The following is a 25,119-nucleotide window of genomic DNA, read 5'->3' as shown; positions in this document are numbered from 1 at the left end:
TTCAAAATTGTGAAAAAAAACCAACAACAACAACAACAACAACAACAACAACAACAGATCTTTGTGAAATTTCAGTGTTGATTATTAATCTTTTTAAAAACTTCAGAATCAAACATTGTTTAAATGTTGTTTTAATGCTGAAATAACTGACATAATTTCAAAAGCTGAAAGTCGGTCATTTGCCAGCTGGGACATGCTGACCTAATTCTTAGAAATATATGTTATTATAAATTTTCTAAACTTTCTGAATTATCTATCTATCTATCTATCTATCTATAATAAATAAGAAAATATAAATAACAATAATAAAAGGCTGAATTTACATATTAGGACTCCACCCTGACTGGTTACATAAAATAAGCAGGTGCCTTTTTACCTCAACAGAAGGCGGATATCCTACTTTTCAAAAGGTTATCGGTAAAAGTACCCGACTCTCTAGGTGCTTTGAACGCAACACATCTTAATCTCCACCACCTTGTGGGAAACCGTCGCGTCGTCATGACAACAAGCAAACTGTTACCAGAGTGACGTTAAACATGGCGGAGCTGCTGAAAATTAGCAGTGAAGTTGAAGAGTTTAAGAAGGAATATTTCAACAGAAACCGGTATATTTCATGTTTAAGAGTAGCTTACGATTCATTAAGATGTGAAAGATAATTACGACTGTTGTTAAATGGTTGACAATTTAAGCTACACCTGTTAACTTTAACATTACCCGGTAACGTTGTGTCAACAAAGCGTCGTGCTGTCCTCAGTTAACTTTGACAGTTAGCATGTCATGTTTGTGCTAGCTCAGCTTCAAGCTTTAGCTGTCTTTTTTGACGCTACACAAACAGCCGTTTCTCGCTACAGAAACGGAGACTTGATATTTTTGTCATGTTTTAGTAAATACGGTGCTTCAACCAATACTTTGGGTGCCATAACGAAAGCAATGAAACTCAGAAGCACCTGCGAAGCAAACAACGCACGGGACCCATATAGCACAGGAAAGTCTAGCTACGTACTTGTAAGTGCAGATAGGAGTATTCCGTCCCTCCAGGTCCCGTACACCTCCAGGTACCTAAGGCTGGCAGGAGAGATAGTGGCCGACCCATCCCACCCTGGACACAAACTCTGTTACACCCTTCTCTGGCAGCAGGCTGCGGTCCATCAGCACCAAAGCCTCACCCCACAAATACAGTTTCTTATCGACTGCAGCGGGCCCCCTTAGACATGGACTCCTATTCCCCCCCCCCCCCTCCCCATAGACTCTAACTATATGCCTTACATTAACACATTTGCTCTACTGTCAACTTTTGCACATCCCATGACTAACATTTTTGCAGATCCTGCACAACTGTACACTTTTTTGGTTCTGAAACTGCTGTTTTGTACACATTTTTTATGCTATAGTACTTTTCAAAGTGTCTTTTTTACATATTTCTATTGTTACGGTTTTATCTATTTATGTTCTGTAGTGTTGCAGTGCTTTGCCGTATTTTTATTTTCTCTCAATATATTTGTTTTATGTTCAATCTATGCACCAAAAACCAAAGCAAATTCCTTTCAGTGAAAACCTGCTTGGCAATAAACCTTATTCTGACTCTGACACTGTTATTTCCATGTGTCTGTGTACCTTAGCCAAGCCGATGAGAACAGACAGAGGGAAAACCAGGCCGCCACTCGGATTCAGAGTTGCTTCAGAGCCTGCAAGGTGCGGGCTTACCTCAGGTATGGTGTGTGTGTGTGTGTGGTGAGAGTGTGTTCGTCCAATGTAAATCTGTAAACCAGAGATTTTTGGTTCTCCTTTATATGCCATAGGCTAAAAAACGCACACAAGCCTTAATATTTTATATACCAATTTAAGGTTTGCCTTTTCCCTCAGGGGTTGAAAAACATTCAGGCAGGACTGTAAGAGTTAATTTCAAGGGAAACCCTGATACTAGCTCACCCTCATAATTATCCCACTTCTAGAGCTTTGCAAATGGCCTGGAGGAATAAATGTCGCTTGCACTCTATGCTCCTTTTGCACACAGAAAAATGAATGTGCCTATGTCTGTGCTTGTTCCTATACTGTGACCCCAGCACCATTCTGCAGGGTCAGCAGACAAACTTCCAGACAGTAGGTTAATTCAGATTACTTTAGTTAATTGATCAATGCGTTAAGTGGATAATTAGCAACAATTTTAGCTGCCTAAGTGCAACTCTGGGGTTGTGCTATCCCCACTACAGGCATTGATTTTCTGGGCATATGAATGGCCTTTTGGAAATTGATGGCCTCATTGGAAGCAGAGAATCGCAGTGGACTCGCATTTAGAGTATGTTTGAAGATGAATACAAATGTGCGCCGCCGACTAAAGGGGGTGAAAGGCTCATCGGACATGATCGAAAAGCCTGGAGAAGCAGAAATGTTCTGTGTGTGTGTGTGTGTGTGTGTGTGTGTGTGTGTTTGTGTGTCTTGAGAGCGTGTGTTTGTAAGCTTAATGTTTCCCTGACCTTTTAATTGAAGTCCTTTACAGCTGAAAGTTTGCATGCAGAGAACAAAAGCGCTGTTTCTGTTTCAGAAAAAAAACAGAGTTCACATTTTTTTTGTGATTTTAGGGAATTTTGTGATTTAATTAATTAAACTGCATAATATACAGGAATGCAGTTTTTATACCAAGCTTTTAGGATTTTTTGTTGGTTGCAGCTCCCTCATATATCCAGAGGGTTTGAATTGTTTTTGTTTTGTACTCATTTTGTAATCATTTCTGAGCATAAATAGCCTAAGTGAAAATCAAACAAAGAAATCCACAATTAAATTTCCTCCCATGTGCAGCTGCATAACTTTTTTCAGTGTGTTTCAACCACTATAAAATACATGTCCGCCAATCCTCTCCCCAAATTGACTTTTTTTACAGCCATCTGCACAAGAAGGCAATCATTATACAGAAGATATGGCGGGGCTTCACAGCAAGGGCACGTTTCAGACAAATGGTGAAGGTAAGCCAGCGCCTGGAACGGGTATAGATATATTGATTATGTTATGATAGCATGCATTAGAATTCAATTGCGATATTGCTAAGTCCCTGCGTCTGACCTTAAGAAATATAATTCACTCATTACACATTGGGAAATTAGCACTTAGGAAATATGATGCAATATGATAAGGAATTTCATCTATATCACAACTCCTGGGATGTAAATAGAAAAAGCATGGAGAGGAATAAAGAGAAGGAAAGAGTAGAGAAGTGTGTGTGTGTGTGTGTGTGTGTGTGTGTGTGTGTGTGCTTTAGTAAAACAAGGCCCCATTTTCAGCATATTGCCTCCAACTGCTTCTTAATTGAACAGATTGTTGATACCGGATCCAATACCCAGCGCTCTCACGTATAATTTTCCCCTGGATTGAGTTTTGTAAACGTATCACAACAAGCTATTTATCATGCCTGTAAATTGACTGTTTGCTAAAGCATAACTGCCAGCCGCCGTTTGGGAGGCGTTCAAGAAATGGAAAGGGGGGGGGTGGGGGGGTGGGGGTGGATAGCAGGGGTGGGGTTGAGGGGTGTTGAAATAAACGATGAAGGATGTGTCACAACACACATATGGGCTAAAAGGAGGCTGTTTGGTCTCATTTGGAAACAGACGAGCACTAATTTGAATCACTCAAAATTGCCACAGTGCACTATTTTGAATTAGCCCTGAGAGATTCTCGTCTTCCTCTCTTCTTCTTTCTCTGTCGTCTTCCTCTGTCTCACTCCCGCGGACCTTATCATGTGTAATGTGACGTGCACAAAGCCTCATCTCAAAACATCAAGCTGAATTTACAACCTCCTTTCAAGTCTTTGTCTTCCTTCCGCTTCCCTCTCCTCCCTCTCTTCCCTGTCATTATTAAAAAAGACGTGTTGAGATATGAATCCCTTTTATGGCCGACTCTCCAGTTTGCTCCTGAAATGTGCCCCCAGTGGTCGGCTGCACGTTTGGTGTGCGACGGCTCGTTGAGCGCGCCGCTGAATATTCTCTGGCCTTTTGTTTGTCACTTCTGGCAGTGCTGTCATTGATTATGAAATCCAGAGGAGAGCGTTTGGCCATCATACATCTCCATTAGCTCGCTGCTTGACTACCATAGATTTTCTTGGCCCTTGTCTGCGTTGGTGTATTAAGAGAGTACCGTTCTCCCCTTGATACAAAGTCCCACTAACCACTCTCTCTCTCTCTCTCTCTCTCTCTCTCTCTCTCCATCCCCCCGACTTCTTCTCTTGTTACTCTTGTCTCCCTTGCTTTCCCTCTCTCCTTTTCTGCCCCCTTCCCTCCTCCCTCCCCTCTACAGTGGCCCTATCTGTGCTGCCTCTGTGCAATGTATTATGTATAAAGAGCTCTTTATCTTTGACGCCTGCTGTGGACAGATCAGAGGGCTGGGAGACAAGATGTAACGCCATCTTTTCCTTTGTGTTCACAGGCGGCATATTTTATCATGAAGATGAATTTCTACGAGGAGATGGCGGTCAGGGTAAATATCACCACAGTGTCTTGTTTTAGCAAATGGAGTGTCGTGGTGGGGGGACACTCTGTTTCTTTGTGTGTGCTGTGAATGGGAGGCCCCGTGAATAAGCAGCCTGTAAGCACTTCATCACACCACTTCAGAAAATGTTCATCATAGCGACTTTTCTTCTTTTCTTTTTTTCTCAATGAGTTGACATTCCTGTACAATTTGTTTTATGCATCATTTAGGCCTATTAGAATCAGGTATAATACACAGTAAAGAAAAATCAGACCATTTATCCTAATGATTTCTCAACAGTTGGTCCATGTGCATCACTTATACTGAACCTTATTTTATTTATGCACAGTGCTTGGTAAGAGGCCCTGTCCTGTGAATGCTATCCCTTTATCTGGCTTGTATCTCAGTTGTAGCAACATTAATTTATTTAAAAATTTTCTGTCACTGCTCAAACCCATCAAATGTTCCCTATATCCCCCCTACTGGTACTACTGTTCAACTCATAAATCATAACACTGTGGCTGTGAGTGATGCTTTGGCACTTTTACATGAGGATATTGCACAGAAACCTTATATTTTTACAATTCCATATAGCCTCCTCTTTTGGCTAACAGTTTCACTCTGCCTAAACCATTAAAAGGGTTTTATAGGCCAACAAAAAATCCACTAGTGTTTATTGAAGAGGTGTGTTGCCGTCCAGCTGGACAGAGGTGGTTGCAGTATTTTCATATTAGTGGAAAAGCCTGGAAATTGAGGGCTTCAAGTTTTACACCTAATAGAAACCCAAACAAATAAAGCTGACCACCCTCTTGATTCAATAAATGTCACATAATAAGAGAGATATAGATCCAGGAGTAGTGTTTGACCCAGCTGTTTTGGGTCACAGGGTGAAAGGTTAGGGGTGATGTCACCATGTAGAAGGGAGCAGAAGCTTCTGAAGTTGGAGAAAAGAGGCCTTTATTAGCCATATAAAATACCCAAAGTTTCCTAAAGGAAGCAATAGGAATTTTAATGGAAAATGAAATGTATGTGAATGTGCAGCAAAGTGACTCAGTGGTTTACAATTTAAGAAGGTACTGGGTTTGAAGCCCACAAGGGCCAAATTAGGCTTTTCTGTGTAGCATGTGCATTTTATTGTGTTTGTCCGTCTGGGTTTTCTCTGAGTGCTTCGGTTTCTCCCGCCATTAAAGACATACGTGAAGGTATTAGAAACCCTCCTACCATCGCCCTTGACAGAGGCTTTGGCCTCAGCGGTGGAGTTGTCACTGAGCATTGCACTGTCTCCTTCTAAGGATATGTCATGGGTAATGTGTAAAGTCATATTTCAGCAGGTTAGAAAGAGTAAATATTAAAAGGATATTGTGAAAGTAGACTGGATCTAGCTTCTGGTGCCACCTGTTGAAAGATGAAAGAAGCTTAGATTAACAATTTTTAAAGTGTGTACCAGATGTAAAGACAAACTACGATTTCTTGTATTGCTTCTGTCCTGCAAAATACTGCCGTTACTGTGAGCACTAAACTATTATCTCCTATTTTCTTCTGATTCATCGGCCTTTTGGACAGAATGAAGCATATATATATGTTCATATGTATAAAACTGAAATATAGAGACCCTGTGCAGAAATGAATGACAGATCATCTTTTACTAAGTAAATATTCTGTCTGTAAATAGAGAGAAATAGGGAAATCGAAAAAGAGGGACATAAAGGGAGAAACAATCATCTCAAAATCCCCTTGTGACACTTCCTTTGAATCAATTTCAAGTCTTTTCTTTTTTCTCTCCCCTCCTGTTGTCTTTATCACGGCGTGGTAGCTAACAGAGGATAATGTATTAGGGCCGTAATAGAAACCAGTGTTTACATGCCGCACCTCGGATTTGTATTAGATTCAACAGCATCGATTTCACTAGTCAACAAAGGTCAGCAAGAACTCGGGAGGCGGCAATTACTTTATTTAAAATTATCTATTGACTGGCAGATCAATGCTAATTCTCATTTTGCTCTTTGTTGTTTTTCCCCCATCCTCCACTCCACCTCTTCTCTCCCCTTCTCTCTTCTCATAGTGTGATTATTCTTTTACCTGCCATTGTTTTAATCTCCTAATTAGTCTGAAGGACATCCGCCCCCTTGCTTTAAAACGGTCCACTGGTGTGTGTGGGTGTGTGTGTGTGCCTAGCTATCTGCTGCCTCCACAATCAATGTGGACTGATACAGTTAAACGTATGGAGTTGTGACAGCTGTCTGTCCTCCCTTGGATTGTCCCTTCATCACTGCAGCTGAAACAACTGCATGCATGGTTATACAGGGTTTGAAACGTACCCTCCTACATGTATTAATACCAACATCTGTATCATTTTCATATGTTGATTTATGCTTTTTAAGTGCCCTCTGCAAGTTTAAGTAATAAGAAAAATTAGTGGCAAGACTGTATTTAGACACATAACAATGTCTTCGTCTCTGTGACTTCGTATTTGACTGCCAATTTTTGGACGTTGTATATGATGGAAGAGCAAAAAAAAAACAACAAAAAAAAACAAAACAATAATATGAGCATGATAGAACATACCTAACACTTTTTCTTGCCGTTTGTGAGGAGCAACCCTATTTAGTGTTAGTGTTTTCTTTCATATTTGTTAAAAATTAAGCATCAAAGTTGCCATACTACATTTTCTGTACCCACATTTCCTCATGTTGTTGGAAAACATCTGAAGACAACCTCTGCCATGCTTTAATCCCTCACAGATCCAGCGGAGATGGAGAGGATTCTTTGTGAGGAAGTACATTCATAACTTCTATGCACGCAAGCACTATCTGGAAGGACTTACCAGGAAAAATGAACTTGTCAGGTAAAAAAAGACGGAAAATAAAAGTGGTATAAATGAGGCTCAAGAGAGCAGACAGTTTGAATGAATGGTACACGTACAGCACAATACGACAGTTGCCTCAGCGACAAGAAATAAGCAAGGTGTGTCTTTTTCTAAAGGTCTACAATTTGAAACTTCATTGCTTCTTCTGTATTTTCCCACTTCTCTCCTCTGTCTCACTATCTGTCTCGCTGTGTTTTTGTACCATTTATGTGTTGTGGTAAAATATATTTTTGCCCAGGGAACAATACAGGACCAGTAAGGGAGTCAGCTGGTACACGTCAGTCAAGATGAATTGAATTGATTAGTGTAAAGGCAGTTGGTTAAAGGTGCACTTGTGTACCCGTAACCTTAAAATGTGTGAGAGCGTGTGTGTATACGTGTAAGAGAGGGAGAGAGAGAAAGGTGTAAGATCTGTACTTGCACAGTTGTTACCTTAGAGGAAGAGAACAGGGACAGGGGAAGAGTAAGGGAAGAGTGAAGGAATGAAAGAGACAGAGCGACGAAGAGATAGAGAGGAAAGCAGAGAGAGAGAGAGAGAGAGAAAGAAGTCCCCTAAAGTGCTCGAGGCTAAGAGAGAGAAGTGAACGATGTGAAGAAATTAAAAATTAGCCTCTGATTTGAACCGCAGCTCGCGCATTAATAAAACATCCTGTGCTCCGGGGCTTACTGCTAGAGATACGCCATCTTTTATTTTTGACAAAAAAAACCATCACGTTTAGCTAATAGTCACATTTTTAATGTTGCTAATATATTTTACCAGAAAATATCTTTAGGCTTCAGCTAAAATTAAATGTAAATTTGTTAAAGTGCTCCTTGGATCACTGACTTTCCCCCTCACGTCCCCACCAGCATTCCACCTTTCCTCCACACTCCTTGCCCCTTTTAGAGGTAGGGGGGAACTAGGCTGTTAAAGTCCATTAAGAGTGTTGCCACTAGTGTTATATCACACAAATAGACTTGACACAAACACACACAACTTTGTCAAGTGTTTTGACACGATTCCAGTAACAAAAAAGTAAAAATAGTAAAACTGTGCTTTTGTATAGTTAGATGTGTCATGGAGACAATTTAGTTGTAGTTTGTAATTCGATCAAAGGTTACACAGCTTGTGACTGACTTATGACTTAACATGAAAGATAATATGAAAACTAACAAAATCAGCAACTAATGTTTGTCTTAACCTTCGTCAGGCTGGATCAGATTAGTTCACATATTGAAGCTCATATTAGTAACATTTGTATTTTGCATTGTTTTGGACCCTGCTTAGCATAGATGTAAATTTCAGGGGGGACACAAGGGACAAGTCTCCTTCATAATATAGAACATGTACATTTGCCCTCCCCAATAAAACATGAAAGTATCAGATGACTTATTATTATTTTGATGAAATTAAAAACATTTCCAGCCTAAATTGATGTAGAAATTGCACAAATTGTTGCAAAAAAATTCACCAGCATGCACGAAATCAAGTATTTGATGCTCAAAATTTGATGGCAGAGAACCTCCAACCCCCCGTTTCATATGTGTCCACCCCAATGTTGAAACAAAATATTGTTAGACTGTCATAGACTAGACTAGAAATTAAATATAAAGGGCAGATTAGATGAGAGATAATTGGAAGTAAGGAAAAATACATTCAATGAGGACAAGATGTGATGTCATTTTACCTTGGTTTGGTCTTACTGTGTCATTATCAACTCTGTGACATCCCCAGTCTCCTCATACACACACACACACAGCCCCTCCTCCACAGTGGTTTGGGGTGTTGAGGTCACTTTCTCTCCAGTTAATCACATGTTTATTTAGTGCTGCAGGGGTCACGATCAATTAACGCCATGCCGGCATTTATTTAAAATATCCTTTCTGTGTTAGCCGTGGAGCCCTCGGATCGCACGCTGCCTGATCACTCACCCCGCAAAGGTCCGCTTTTTAATCCACCAGCATGCTCCCTCCCTCTTGTACGTCTGTCTGTCTGTCCAACCTGCTGCATAAATTATTCAAAGTTGGACTAATGGTCCCCATTTAGTGCAGGCTGATCGCTGTGCATGGTAATGATATAGGAGTAATACATAGACTGCTGAACCTCTCTCTCTCTTCTCTCTGACTCTCTGTTTTAGTCCCTCTTTCTCTCTCATGACAGATCTCCCCTGCACAAAACCATCTGTGTCATTTCATTAGGTACAGCATCCAGCTAATACACGCTACTTACGCCACCCTCCTCTATCCCCTGCCCTCACTCCGCCTCCCTCCTTCAATCTCTGCCTCTCTCTTTCTCCTTCTCTTTCTCAATCTATTTTGCTCCGTATCTTTTCTCTCCCTCTCTCTGCCACCGGTTCACTGTGCTTCACTGTCCATCCTCATTCATCCTTCCTCTCCTTCTGCATAGCCTAATGAAGTCAGGACCCCGGCGCAGTCCCCACTCTGCCACAGTTTTCCTTGATACCCCAACAATTTATCACTTTGTCAGGGAGACACTTAAAGTTCCTGGGCTTTAATAAGGGCATGCAGTGGGACGATGGGGGCAATTAGGAAAGCGGAGCAAGCCCGCTTTGCATATTTACTAAATGTGCTGGTGTCATCGCTGCCGCCACCAACACGGCCTGTTGACTGCATGAATTATTCCTCTATCTGCAATAAACAGCTGGGTAATTATTACTGCCATAATCAGATAAATAATTCTCCCTGTGATGTTGCAACAACATGGCAAAATCTTTTAACTTATCCTAAAGAGAACAAGGGAGAATTTATGGACTTGTGTTGCTAGGCTGAGCAGCAGTAGTGTGTTTTTTTTAATTTCTTCTCCACTGGTGCTACGCTGTCCCTCTACTGCTCTCTACTTTTCTCCTGTCTCTCTTTACTCCAGCCTTCTTCGTTCCTCCCTTTCTTGTGTCCCTCTCAAGGACATTCATGAAAGGAGAGCTGCTATGGTGGAGAGAGTGCCGGCCTGCCTGCACGCCTGCCCTGCGATCACTCTCCGCTTCTATGCATCAGTCTTTCTTTTGCTGCTCTTTCTTTCTGATCCAGTTTGGGTGGAGACAAGTTCACTCCTTCAGTCTGATTGGATTTGTGTATTGTGTGAGAGTGTGTGTGTGTGTGTGTGTGTGTGTGTGGAAGTATAATCTGGGTTCTGTGCTCTTCCTGCTTCTTTAGGAGATTACTTTAGAGAGTAAAACAATGGGGAAAGTAAAATGTATAAAACTGGTTTTTTTTTTCCATTTTTTAAATATTATGAATATTGATTGGAGATTATTCCAACAAAAAGTCATGATTTGCTTTCACATATTTTTGCAACATCAGTTTTATCACTTTAGTGAATTAGTTAATCAATCAGTCAGTCACTTAAATGGAAACACTGTGTTATGAGGGTGTTGAACGCTCAATACATCGAACTGGTCACTGTCTAAATTGACTGGCTAACTACCCCCTCCTCGCCAGCTATTGAATCATTTAATTGGAGCAATTAAAACAGCCAATCAGGTCAAGCCTCCATTAAATATTTAGAACCTGGCCAATTAGCTGCTCTGGTGCTGGCCTGGAAGACCGCAGGTGTGTCCTGCCGTCCCACAATGCCTCGCTCTCTGATATCCCATCAGCCCCTGATGCCCCGTTGTGAACCAGGTAGTAAATAATGTAGGATCAAGTGAGACATTTAGCTGTACTATATTAGCCATTTAAATAAGTGAACAGTCCAGGGTGAAAATGTCAGTATGTGTTTCAGTTATTTGAAAGTAGTTGAGGTATGCTTGATTAGCTTGTCCAACAGTTCAGCCGCTATCAAAAGTAGTCTGAAGTCAGAGTGCTTGTACTGCGTTAAACGGCATGCTAAGCACATTATAACCATCCATTGATCATTATAATGGAGTATATGCAATAATCAAAAATACTATAATGTGCAAAATAAATACAACTGTGATTTATATATCAAATGACAATTTGATTGCACAACTGTATAAGTAACAAATGAATATTTAATGTATTGAACTGACATGATAGCACAACTGGAGCACATTAGTAGTAATACCATTGCCTTACAATTGAATGATTATCAAGTAAAATTAAACAACTTTAAATATCTTTTCCAGTAGCCAAAACGCATTAAAAATAGCTTTATTTTCAAAAATGAGTGCCCATGTGTGCATTGAAACAGGTTTCGCTCTTTGTAATCACTCCTCCTGTTCATATTGGCCATACGGAGATAATTTCCTTATACGTTTTCAGTGTGAAGGGTGGGGGACTAAATCCGCAGTCCTCCTTCCTTGCAAAGATGTAATGCAATATAAACTCCCTCTTTTTGTGACTGTCTACTGCAACTTGATAAAGACACACTGTCCAAAGAAACACAAAGAGTGTGTTTCATACCAAAAGACAGCAACTCAGAATGCTTAAGTCTCATATTAGCTTCAGATTAAATAGCATTGATTGTCGTTGAGATACAGTAATAGGCTTAAAGAAAAGTTTATTGAGGTGTTGTGGTAGCAGGAATATGTGTTTTTTAAATAATGTTTCCAATGATTATACACATGATGTACATTTAAATTTGGCTTTCCAACTGTCTTACTCAAGGGACATACAATCATGACTTTATCGGCCTCTGTATTCTTGGTATATAATTAATGGTAAGTAAAATCTTGATGAAAACGTTCCACCCTAAACCGTAACAATCACGCACAGTGTACTCTCCAAATAAAAGCCAAAATACACCAAATTTGTATTTTAGTCCCTGTATAATTTCATATACAGAAGTGAAGTTACTTTGACCGAGATGATCAAGCTTATGTTTTATAAACCCGATATAACAACAATATATATAATGAATTCCAAGCCAGTGGTTTGTCTCACACACATGCACTCTCCCTCACACACACACACACACACACGCACACACTCAGGGCACGTGCTGTGTGCCGAACAGGGCTAATGAGGGTTGTATGTTGTGGCGGCTGGTTGGGTCGACACAGATCGAGGTGCCTTCAGCCGTTACAAATCTGTTTGGCTTTTGTCCACTACACAGCAATTAATAACACTGGGGCTGGGGGCAGGGAAGCAAAGGTCACCCATTCAGCCTGACACACACACACACACACACACACACACACTTGAGGACACAGATGTGTGGACACACATACAAGCAAAAGTGTGTGAACACATAGTATGAACATTGATACACACACACATATTGCTGATACACCCACACTGATACAGTTGCACTTATATGCTGTCAACTCAGACACACACAGATATGTGAGAACAGGTCCTGACCTCCCAAAACATAGCCAGTCAGTTTTTAAGGCGTTATTAATGCATGAACGAGCAGAAATAAACACACATACTGTCAACATACACATGCACCAAATGGTTTGTGAACCAGACTGTCCCACAATAAACCAAAACTTTATATTTTACATTAATAACTAATATTCCTGTTAGCCAGATGGACAAATAGAGGCCATGTAACCTCTATATTAACACACACACACACACACACACACACACACACACACACACACACACAAAAGCACATATAGACATACCGCCACACATATACACGCGGTCTTAAATTACTACGCTTAGTATTGCATTGCATAAACACGCACAGACACATTTAGACTTGGTTTCATCCACAACACATGTATAAACACACAAACACACACACACACACACACACACACACACACACACACACACACACACACACACACAGTGCTCTGCATATTTCATTTATTTTGTAATTTAATCTGGTGCTGAGGAAGGAATGAGAATGCAAAGGCAACGGGAACGGTGTTGTGATTTCTTTTTAAATGTCAGTAGCCGCAGAATGTGTTAACCTCACATTACAGACACACTATGAATATTCTGATTCCTCTGTGGAGGCTTGTAATTGAAAACAGAAGTTGGGCAGAGAAAGAAACAGAGACGAAGGAGAGGAAAAAAGGAGGGATAAAAAAAGAGACGAAGGATTGTTGATGAGCTATGGCTAAACTCTTATTGGTATTTCTGTAGTGGAATTAGATTGGCTTTACTCTTAGCTGTGTGTCGGTGTGTGTATTTTCACACCACCATGGCATGTGTGTTTTAGTAATTGTTTCCAATTCCCTTTTTAAGTTATTACCCCCTTGTAACAATAAGGCTGTGTGATTGCGGAATGAAATTGCTGTGTATGGGCTTTTAATGCATCCCATTTAGCCAGCTTCGCTTAACAGATGTCACAGACAGACCTGTCCTGGCTGCGGTGATGAAATATATCCATCATCCTCCCACTTATAGCCTCTTGCGCTCTTACTTTGCTTTTTTCCTTCCATGCAGTCTCATTCTCCTGTTTTTCTCCCGCAGCTCCTCTGTATTTCAGTGTCTGTCCCAGTCTCTCTTATCATTAGGCAGTTTTTCATACATCTGAAGGACACTTCAGGACACTGTCAGCTTACAGAAGACCGTGTTTTAGATACACAGTCACACATGCACAGATGTACTTGCATGAAGTTTACATTGTGCACATTATATAGTGTTAAAATTATAAGGTCAGCTTAATCTTTAGATAATTATGTGTAGCATAACAGGTTCATTTGGTCAGGAAAAGCAAGTATATAGAGTTACGATGGATGAAGTTTAGGAGGAATCCAGTTATTGTAATTCAGCAAACATACATGAGCTGCTGTATTATTAGATTGATTTGACTTTTGAAGAAACCATGAAATTATACTTACAGTGTATTTTCAATCTGCTGTATTTATGTTTGACATTGATCCCCGTCAAATACCCATCATGGAGATGAATAAAATGGAAGTTTGGATTTTAAATTTCTAAACTATCTGTGAATGATGTGTGTGCCCTGTAGGATGGAGCTGGATGAACTTGAGAAGCTCCAGAAGAGAAAGAGAGACTGCTTGGAGATGGTGAAAGAGCAGACAGCCAAGGTCTACCAAGCTCACCGGTTACACCACCTCCTCAGTACAAAGCAGGTTAGTCTATGGGAACACAAACACACATAAATGATTATGATAAAAGACTAATATTTGACCAGAGGCCAAGATTAAATTGTGATACCTTCATAACCACAGCTACATAAAGTCAAAGCAACCTTTATTTACAATCAGAAAGCAGTGTCATATTGAGCATGTAAAAAAAAAACAAACCTCAGGCTGTAACACAAACCAGCATGATATAACAGGACTTTACACCAGCACTTGCACCAAGTGTCAAAATAATAACAGTAGCAGCAACAGACTTATGTTTTCAGATAGCAACCACTGTCCAGTATAAAGTAGTTACCAGTAGTACGTTAGCAGTGGGATGTTTGTGGTCTGTTATGTGATGGAGTGGGTAGTGGGTGATGCTTTGGCAGATCAGCTGTTGATCCTTTAAAGTGGAAAAAGTGATGCCAATTTAATGGCAGGTAATTGATTAATCTCAGGTTAATAAACTTTCTTAACACTCTTTCTTAAAACACATTTTATTTTTTAAAACTTCAGATTCAACATGGCAAATAGCACAGGGATAAAGTTTCACCTTTTAAATTTTATCACATGTTAAGCACTCTATCGTCCTGTATGGACATTATCTCTGAGACATGTAAGTTTGAAAAGAGCACATTTATGGTTGAAATTCTTTGACACACTATCAGTATCAGCAATAGGTAAATATAGTACTGGTATAACTGTACTAATGATCAGTAATTAACCCTATGGGCCCGAACGACGCATAGTGCATCCAATTTCACACCTGTTCTTCTCTGTGGATTTTCTCCACGACCGTGCGTCATAGCGAGAAGCCACGCATATCACATAAAACAGCGGAATCATAGCTTTCCGACAAGACCAAGCACTTGTCAGTAGTCCAATGTTTTCACAGCGAAAAAAAAATGATAAACTTACACTAAAATTATGTATAACAGAGCTTTCATACAGCTCTGCACACACATTACTCTTGGATGGATTACTCGCGAATGCAGGGTTGCACAGAAATGCCACACATATCACATGAAAGCGCAGGAGCAGAGCTTTCCAGTGATACCACACACATCATTGTGCTGTCATCCCATCATGCTATAAATCCAGATTAATTGTCTACAATATAAAAACCTGACAAATTTCTTTATAATCCATTATACAGATCTTGTTATCAGTCACTTCATATAGTGAGGAATATCGTACCTTACCATGTCTTAGACTTGTGTGTGTTTCTCCCTGTCTCTCCACATTTGTAGTCCAGCTTTCAAGATGCAAATATCTCCATATTGCCCAGGACATAAGGACATCATTGCACTTGGTTGACTATTTTTCTATGATCTTAGATGTAAATATTGCATGTTTCTTTCGGATAAAACACATTTTTGACTTGTGAATGAGTCAATGGAATTTCTTGCAATAATGAAAAAATACTGGCAATCATGTCCGCCTGGCACAAACCACATGTTTTGGACAGCTGTGAAGTGACAGAATGTCCCACCATCATGGTTCTTATATTGCCAGATTCCAGAGAGTCTCCCCTCTTCAGATATGGCAGAATATGTCTTTTTCCAACTTGCTATGGTGAGATACATCATAAAAATGTAAGAATTTAGTTACACGGATTTGTTTTTTTGATTAATATAAAAATTAATATAAAATACAGGCACATAGTAGGACATGAAATGATGGCAAGTCTGGTTAGCCCAGATTGTCCTGAAAAAAAAACAAGATATAGCATGTGTATGCAGCCTTAATAATGACTGTGATATGAGCTTAAAAGTAAAGGCAGTAAAAATACCCCAAAAACGCCTAGGGCGCATAGGGTTAAAGTCTGGGTCAAGCAAAATCACTGACCTCTTTCTAAACACATTGTATTCTTGTTGAAAACATGCAAACAGACTGGGAACTGTTACTGCATTGTGGTGTTAAACCATTAAACTGTTTACACCATTTCTGTGTCTAGGACTTTTTTGGGTGAGCGTAAAAACATGCGGTATGATGCAACAGAGCAAACCTCATTGTAACCCCTCACCTACTTTATAAATACTACGTAACTACAAACATTATGTTAGAGCACAGCACACATCACCCGTGACGTTTCATGTAGCTAGTGTGTTGTAGAGGTGAGTTAGCTATGTTCCGTGAGCTCTCTGAGCTCTTTCAGACTGATAAATACATGAATTACATCTCTGTGAAATGCCACAATCATATGAATATAAGTAAAGTAGCTGTCACTAACGTACCTTTCAGTTTATCAGCCCAAATTGGCTACCTGTCCTGCCAGCAGTTACTGTTCACAGATGTGGATGTGTGCTTTGTGCTAACATTAGCTGTTGATAGTTGATGAATGAGAGGCTATCGCCATGCAGTGGCTCTTGTTCCCTGCTTCTTAAGGTGTGTTTGTTGCAACCATAGTCTGTGTGTCCCACTGGCTTAGCTGCTAAGAGGCTATCACAGCGGACTAGCTTGTTCTTTGGCTTGGGGGATATGTGTGCTGTGTGCTACTGATTTAGCTGCTAACGAGAGTCTGATACAACACAGTGGCTTATTCCCAACATGTATGTTACTGTGCTGCAGGCTTAGCTCCTAACGAGAGTCTATAGCTTGCAGTGGCCTGGCAGTGGCTCTGTCTTCCTTTTTTGTACCCCCAGCATCTCAGAGCAGAGAATACTGCTCTTTTTTTTTTTTTTTTTCTTTTTTTTTTTAATCATTCAAATTTGAATGGGGGGTTAACATAACAAGGGCGGCACGTTGGTGTGTTGGTTAGCACTGTTGCCTCACAGCAAGAGGGTTCCCGGTTCGATTCCGGGTGTGGGAGCTCTTCTGTGCGGAGTTTGCATGTTCTCCTCGTGTCAGCGTGGGCTCTCTCTGGGCACTCTGGCTTCCTCCCAAAGTCCAAAGACATGCAGATTGGGGATTAGGTTAATTGATAATAATGTGAGCGTGAATGGTTGTCTGTCTCTATGTGTCAGCCCTGCGATAGTCTGGCGATCTGTCCAGGGTGTACCCTGCCTCTCACCCAATGTCAGCTGGGATAGGCTTCAGCCCCCCCATGACCCTCAAGAGGAAGAAGCGGTTAGAAGATGGATGGATGGATGGATGGATGGATGGATGGATGGATGGTTAACGTAACATTATTCTGTGATGTGACAAACTTACACATATTTATTTTTGCTTTACCCAGACATAAAGTAACATTTCCAATAAGTATAGTAATCATATAGTAATTCAGGTTAATTTAGGTAGTGCAGTACTCTCGTTAGAGACCCACAGTGACCTTGACTAAGGTTGTACGCATGAAAAACATGTAAGAAAGCCACATTAAAAAAAAACCCACACTGTTAACCCATTTATATTTAAAGCAAATGTGTAGTTATCTAGTGTCATTGTGTCTGTCTGATATGTATGTGGAAAAACTATACAGGTAGCGTCTCACTAGGAACTTTGTACTATGAAGCTTATGTGTACCCATACACATGTATGCACATGGGCGGAGGGTGGAGCTGATTGAAAACCTTAGGACACCGCTGTGGTAGCGACTTTTTCAGTCACAATGTGATGCCCTGAAGCATGCCCTGCTTTACGTCTGTTTTACTCTAAATTGGAGCATATTTTACAAAATGAACATCATGCTGTATTAAAGAAGACTTGAACTAGTGATTTAGACTGTAACCTCATTATAAAAATATTTACTGAGGTAACAAATCAAGTCAGAAGTTGGGTAATTTTCCCTACATTTTTCCATGGACTTGTATACAGTTGGACTTCTTTTTGCGACCAGCGGAGTCTCCCTCTGCTTGCATTGGTTACCTTCTCAGACCTGGCAATACCCCTTGGCACATGCACAGCTAAAGATGCAGGGTCTCACATAAGCAATGGGATATGAGTTTCAGATAGGGAGTTCCTTCAGTAACAGGCTGCAGAGAGAGAAAAAGTCTAACACAGGTGGGCTGTGTAGAGTTGAGTTGTCTGTATGCGTGTATGAGTAAGTATGTGTCCTCATGGCTCTTCTGATGTGCTGAGTGGAGTATTTTAGTGCTTCCCCTGGCACAGGTGTGCGCGCGTGTGTGTGTGTGTGTGTGTGTGTGTGTGTGTGTGTGTGTGGCATCCACGCATCTCTGTGGCTCCCCACTGGGATCATAATGAAGACAAAGCACACTGGTCACTGTTGATTCAGCACCACTACTCCCCTCTTTCTCTCTGTTGCTCTCCCTCTCTCCTTCATGCCTGTGCAACCAGCATCGTCATCATCTGGTTTACTGCCGACTTCCTGCAGGTAGTCCATGTTCACCTAAGATGCTAACGTACACAACACAACTTCTTAACATTTTATTATGAAGTTGCCGTACAGTGGAGTTTGAGTTTTGTTAGATTATGTTTGACATCCTAAATTCCTTGGACTGGCTGTTTTTTATACCCATATGTTTATTGTTTTCATCATTAAATATAAAACTATAATGTGCATTTTATGAATAAGCGAGAAAGAAAGAAAGCAAGAAGAAAAGTTTGCCTGCTCTTCCCCGCCCTCTGTCCATCTCTTCCTCTCTATATCTTTCTCTCTCTTTCTCTGCATATGGCAGGGGACTCTTTCCCTTCGTAGCTTTGACCTTGTCAGCAGTGAATAGATGGCTCTCCCACACAGTTCATCCTTCCTCACTTCTCGGACCCCAGCCCACACACACATACGCACACACACTCACACATACTCACACACACAGCTTACCAAAAGGCCCCAAGTCCCCATGACAGAGACAGAGATGGTGTGTTCCTGGGGTCAACATCATTGCTCTTCCCGTAGCTAGGTTGGTACTTTTGGGCTTGCATGTGCGCATGTGTGTGTTTGTGTGTATGGTGTGTATCTTTAGGAGAGCTGAGAACTATGTTTGTGTATGTGTTTGTGTGTCCCCTGCCTTCTTTCCCTTCCTGTGTGAGTTAGGTGTGTACACTCATCCCGAATGCATTTTATAGGCTGATACTGAACACTAAAGAAATGTCTTTAAACACACAGAAAATCCTGATATTGAGGATTTTGAGTGCCACTTCTTAAGATGATCCTGAGTGGTCTATTGTTTAAAAAACTTTGAGAGTACATTCTATTCAGTCAACACACTCTTAAACACTTAAAACGCTAATAAAAGTCAAATCTCTTCTTGTTTGCCATTTTGTCATTGTGATTATTTTAAGGGTCAGGACCTTTATTTCTTTATTCTTAAAGGACAGTGTTAATGTATAGGAACAAGTGCAGTGCTGCTTTAGTAGTGTAGTGATACATTCATATGAGGAATACAGTGTCAGCACGCAGAGTTGGTGCAAGCTTCAGTAATGGTTCTCTGGTGGCTCAGATATACAGCACCCAAAATGATCTGTCAAGGAAAAATGTGTCATTTTTAAAGCTAAATTTATGCATGAGTAAACACTGAGTTAGAAGTGATTTTAGAAGACGAGAAGGCAAATACATTTAATTTTAGTAAAATGTAGCAAATTGTTTATATTCATTTTATGTATGGATTTAAAAGATTTCATTGCATATAGTCATATTTGGGTATACATGTCTAAATGATGCTGCAACTGCAAATATTTATCACCAATGGTCTGGCTGCTTACTACTGGTGTAAAGCACCAGTTTTATCATGATACAGTATTATATTGATTCTTTGGACACTGATACAATATTTGCCAATATCAAAATAGTCTGCCGTGATACGATTTTGAGCAATGCAATTCAGGGGCCTATGATCGATATGATTGAGATGCCCAACCCGGCAGATAGGTTGTGCTTTATCTCGTAATAGCATTGTTTACATACAGCATGTGCTTCGTCTGTTGACCCATATTTTCTCCATAATCGAAAATAATTCCACACGGCTGATTTATTACCAAGCACTGTAAAAGACATCCTCACAGTCTTTATCTCGGCTGCTTGCCATCTCCCCGCTGCTTTTTGACAGTGACACAGACTTTCAAAATAAAGGTGTACCCTAAAGATGATTAAATGGACTGATGTTTTCAATTTCCATCGATGCTCATTGAATCGTTGATCATTGAATCGATACATCGATCCACATCGATGGATCGTCACATCCCTACTGCTTACATGATTATATAAACTGAGAACTTCTTTTAATAATTAGATTCTTGCTTTCATATACAACCTGAAAGGAAAGGACCTTACACATTCCGCAAATAGCTGTTGATGGCATTATTGTAAAAAATTAACCTCAACCAATTGTGAATCTGGCCTAATTACATTAAAATTATGATTTGAAGCATGCATGCCTTTGCTTACTTGAGTCATGACAATAACTTCATTTTTAAGAGTTGGTACATTTATTTGGACCCAATGAAAATAAATGTGTAAAAAAACTGCACCAAAATAGGGACCCATCACTTAAAGATCTGCTGTGATGCAGTTGTGTCTACAACCCGTGGTTAAAGAAATTAGGGTCAGTGGAGTTAAATTAATCTCTCTCTACTTACTCTGAATCACTTGACATTAACAATCAAAAGTACTCATGGTGTAATAATGAAACGTTTACTAATTAACCAGCCTGTTAATATGTTATGTTAAAAAGAGTGAGGTTTGGGTCGATATAGTTGGAGCAATTTCCCACTTATGCCCTTTCTCTCTCCTCTCCCTCCGTTGTCCCAGTCTTTTAGAGTGGCCTAAATAGCAAGCGGTGTTATTAGCATATAGAGTAGATACAGAGTCCTCCAACTCAAAGCTTTGGTCTGGTAATTAACACACAGGCAAAAGGATCACTGTGATTTGAATAATTATTACTGAGGCTGTCTGTGGCAAATCTCACCCCACTTCAGAACAGGGGAGGCAACGTTTTGTATGTGTGTATTTGTGTGTGTGTTGTTTGAGTAAAAAACTAGATTCAAGTCTTGTATTGTGCTACATTTGACACAAATGCAGCTAGGTTGTCCCCGTAGTAATTTGTTGTTATCTGTCTATCAGTTGGTGTGAAGTGCACACATGGCTGAATGTTTAACCTGGCAACATTTGTTTGGCCCGGAGCCATGATGTATACATTTGAGGCAATGAAGATCAACAACTGTTGTCAGCAGGGACGCAGTATGATGAATTTCACAAAGTTTAGGTTAATATGGATGATATGAAGGGCAATAAAAGGCAAAACTTTGATGAAAAGCTATTTGAAAAAGTTATTAACAAAACTGATGTTTCACATTACCTCAGAATATTGCCTGTAATAGTTTAAATGACTAACAGTTGTTGGTTTCATTTTAAGATGTCCCAGGAGGTGGCTGTTCTATTATTTGATGGTCCCCCTGATAAACAAAACAACTTTTTGATTTTCCCAAACTCCAAATGGATTTTATTACATTATAGTGTTTGGGGAGTAAAACACCCAGGAGAACATCCTGGTGCCTCAGAACCCGTGAAGTGTAATCCAACTGCAACGTCCTTGGTTTGAATTGGCGTGGGGACCTCTGATGCATGTCGTCCCCTCAACCGTGCTCATCTTTTCCAAGATATTTTCAGTTCAACTACACTGTTATTTAAGAAGAAAGCAGGAACATTGAGTACAAGTATTATCCTCATAGCCAGTCAGAAATACATCTGATGTATGCTCAGTGGCTGTATGTATGCATCTAACCATATCACATTGCTCATATTGATACTCTGTGCCTCTCTCAATCTCTCACTTTCTCTGTGATATAGGTGTTAACTTCTCTCTCCGTCTCTCTTCATTCAGTGCCCAGGGGTCTTCAACTCTCCATTCAGGCCAGTCCCCCATGAGATGGAACTACTGCTGAGGCAGGTCAAGTACCAACTCCCCACCAGGCTGGCCCCCAGAGGCAAGGCTTATCCCCTAGGCACGGCTGGCCCAACAGCCCCCAGTTTCCCTGGGACTCTTGGATCTCCATGGATCGAAACCGCTAGATCCTGCTGTTCCTTAAGGCCCATACTGCCCCCCATCGCCAGCAAGAAACAGCAGGTGAGATGGTAAAGCTCAGACCATGACAGACATGAACAGGTGGAGGTAGAGAAACAGAATGCAATGTAAAAGAGAATATAAAAGAGACGCAGACCAAAAGAGGGAACAGTGAGAAAAAAGAAAGCAATAGAGCATGCATAAGGGCTGAAAGAGAGTAATAGTTTTACAAGGTGTCATACTAATTATTTAAGACCCCCAACATCCCCTTCTTGTCCCATTGGAGATGGCTCTTGATGAAAGCAGAGATCCTTTAAAACTCCTTTTAAAGAAGAATGACATCATTAAAGCATGGCAGACACCTCTCTTGGGGGCTACTGCTGCACAGAATCGTTTAGTGTCTGTATTTCATTGAGTACTGTAAGTGTGACTGTGTGGCTATGTGTCACTGTCAAATGTTTTTGTACTGCACTGTGTCTGTACATACATTGAAAGGGGGTTCCGGTCCCATAAAGAGCTCTCATTTGTGTTCCTCATCATTTCAATGTGGCTTGTCCAAAAGGGGGGATATTCAACGTAATATCCCTTTTATCACGTCAAGGAGTAAAAGAAATAACACACAGACAACACTGAGTTCACGTGTGCAAGGTCCTTATTCTGAGAGACTATTTGCTAGCCATTTCTTCATAGCCACTCTTCATTTCTCTGTGCTTAAGTTTCACAGATACTGGAAGGTCATTCCATTCAACTGCATACGTGTATAAAATCTTTTTGCCCTCTGAAATCTTAAATCTAAAAAGAATAAAATCTGTTGGGCTTCCTCTTGTTGAATAGTTGTGATTGTCTCTGAGGCGATTTAAGTAGTTGGATGGATACTTGGGGACCTCATTATAAACAATTTTATGGGTAAGTCCCAGCTTGATTTGTATGACCTTTCAACTGGATTTATTTGTAGATTTATTTGAACTAGTGCAGTGCCCACTCAAAACCTGCCTGTTCAGAACAGGAACTATAATTGTTTGGCCTGTGATATTGCTGCTTGCAGCTTTCTCCAGAACACTCATTCAAACAACTTCACACTCAACAGTGTGTTTCTTTGGCTCCTGAGCAACACACCTGGACCCAATAAGCTATAGAATCATCATGATTTAAGATATGAAAAATTAAATTATGTTGCTATCTTTACTCATTCTCCCCCAAAAAATGAGTTACAAAAGTCAGCCAAAGCACAAAATAAATGACTCAATGGTATACTACTTACTGTGTACTTCTCCTTAAGGGGAAAACATAGTCCTATTCATTTACCTGAGAGAGACATGTTACTGGTTACACTGCAGATTCAGATTTTACTCATGAAATATTACAATTACGTTATGATGTCTTATTATTTATTTAACTTATCACCGGTGTATTAGAACTAAAAGCTCCACCTTAAATAGACGTTAAGTAAATTTAAATACAGTGTGCCTGTATTGCCTCTCATCATTCTCCTTGAGCCCCCATGCTTCATCCATCCCAGAACACATGCATTCTATCTTTTTAACACCTGTATGGCATAGAAAGAAACACTTGACATCATGTATGACAAGATTTATTGAAATAGTGTAAGGGTCAATAATTTGAGAGCTGACAAAACTGATAAAATCATAACTTTGTTTGAAATTAGACAAATGTTAGGACTTACCTCATCATTTTGTCTTTTCTTGAATTTTAAAACAATAGGCACATAAAAAACATTTTTTCTGAGATTGACGTTAATATTTGGTTACACTACAGTGTATAAGGGTGAATTTTATGAAATAGTTCACACATAAAGCAACGTCATCTGTCCAGTTAGGAGGATGGATCATTTTGATGAAATGTAGCTCTTTGTCTCTGTTGTAAAGATGCGTCGTTTGTGTTTTATCAATGTTTCGCTTATGAGTTATTGATCCAGGGAGTTCAATTTGGCAAAGAAACATGGGCATCCCATTGGAGTTTTCTTTCTTGAGAATTTATTCAAGTACAGTTTAACATGTTTTCAGTACTCATTTTCTGCAGTATCGATACACCAGCACCAGCTGCACTTTCTCACTCTATCTTAGAGTGAGATTCACTCTGCTGGTCTCTTCTACTAATGAAGAAAAAATAAGTAGTCATTGTCATGTTCTAATTTTGTTATGTTTATCTTTTGGAAGAAATTTGAAATGATATACCCTCAACTTCATTTTTACCCAGTGGTATTAAAATAGTATTGAATATCCATATTTTGTAAGGTATTATATTGATGTTAGATATTCCAGTATATTAACAACACTAGTGCGCATGCATATCAGTGTGTATGTTGATTATTTAATGAGAGCCATTTCAGCATTTGTGTTATTTACGCTCTGTAGGTCTTTATGGCAAGGCACTTTTCCTATTATTAGTTTCTAGTAATGTAAAACATAAGTGAGCAGAAATGAGGCGTGGATCTGTTTCATTTTATTAGCTGCACTTAACAGACAGACAGACAGACAGACAGACACACACACACACACACACACACACACACACACAGACATGTCTCCAGCTGGCTGTAGGTATGCTGAGTTCATTAATGGTGTCAGGAAAGTCTCTTGTTGCTGACATGGAGAAGAATACATTATATATCTATACTTGTCTGTCTTCCTCTGTCTCTGCCTCCCTCTCTGTTCTGTGTGTGTGTGTGTGTGTGTGATTAGTGCAGGAAGTACCCCTTTCTTTCTTTTGCACTCACCCCAACACCCCACTCCCCCTCCCTCCCTGGTGTGATAACTATCTAGTGGTGATGGATAAGGTTGAGGTGCTGGCTGTGGAAGTGGTCAGGCCAGGCCACCGATCCCGTGGCGATAGGAGCAAGGACAGGGTCCCTGTCCCTCCCTCTATCTCTCCCCCGTCATCCTCCCTCCTTTTTTAACACCAAACAACAACTGAAGGTCACCTCAAACAAAGC

General features: G+C 40.2%; 1 protein-coding gene across 1 annotated transcript in view; it reads left to right on the top strand.

Annotated features, from left to right (window-relative positions):
* The first annotated feature begins 503 nt into the window (after positions 1 to 503).
* The window catches only part of spata17 (spermatogenesis associated 17), a 48,341-nt gene continuing 23,725 nt past the window's right edge, over positions 504 to 25,119 (top strand). Inside the window, exons 1-7 of the mRNA XM_049602105.1 lie at positions 504 to 604; positions 1,620 to 1,709; positions 2,879 to 2,960; positions 4,414 to 4,464; positions 7,197 to 7,300; positions 14,154 to 14,277; positions 21,987 to 22,229. Coding sequence (XP_049458062.1) covers positions 537 to 604; positions 1,620 to 1,709; positions 2,879 to 2,960; positions 4,414 to 4,464; positions 7,197 to 7,300; positions 14,154 to 14,277; positions 21,987 to 22,229 — 762 coding nt within the window. The 5' untranslated portion in view covers positions 504 to 536. The remainder of the gene's footprint in view (positions 605 to 1,619; positions 1,710 to 2,878; positions 2,961 to 4,413; positions 4,465 to 7,196; positions 7,301 to 14,153; positions 14,278 to 21,986; positions 22,230 to 25,119) is intronic.

Source organism: Epinephelus fuscoguttatus, linkage group LG2 (genome assembly GCF_011397635.1).
Source record: "Epinephelus fuscoguttatus linkage group LG2, E.fuscoguttatus.final_Chr_v1".
Lineage (NCBI taxonomy): Eukaryota > Metazoa > Chordata > Actinopteri > Perciformes > Serranidae > Epinephelus > Epinephelus fuscoguttatus.
This window is presented reverse-complemented; position numbering and strand designations above follow the sequence as displayed.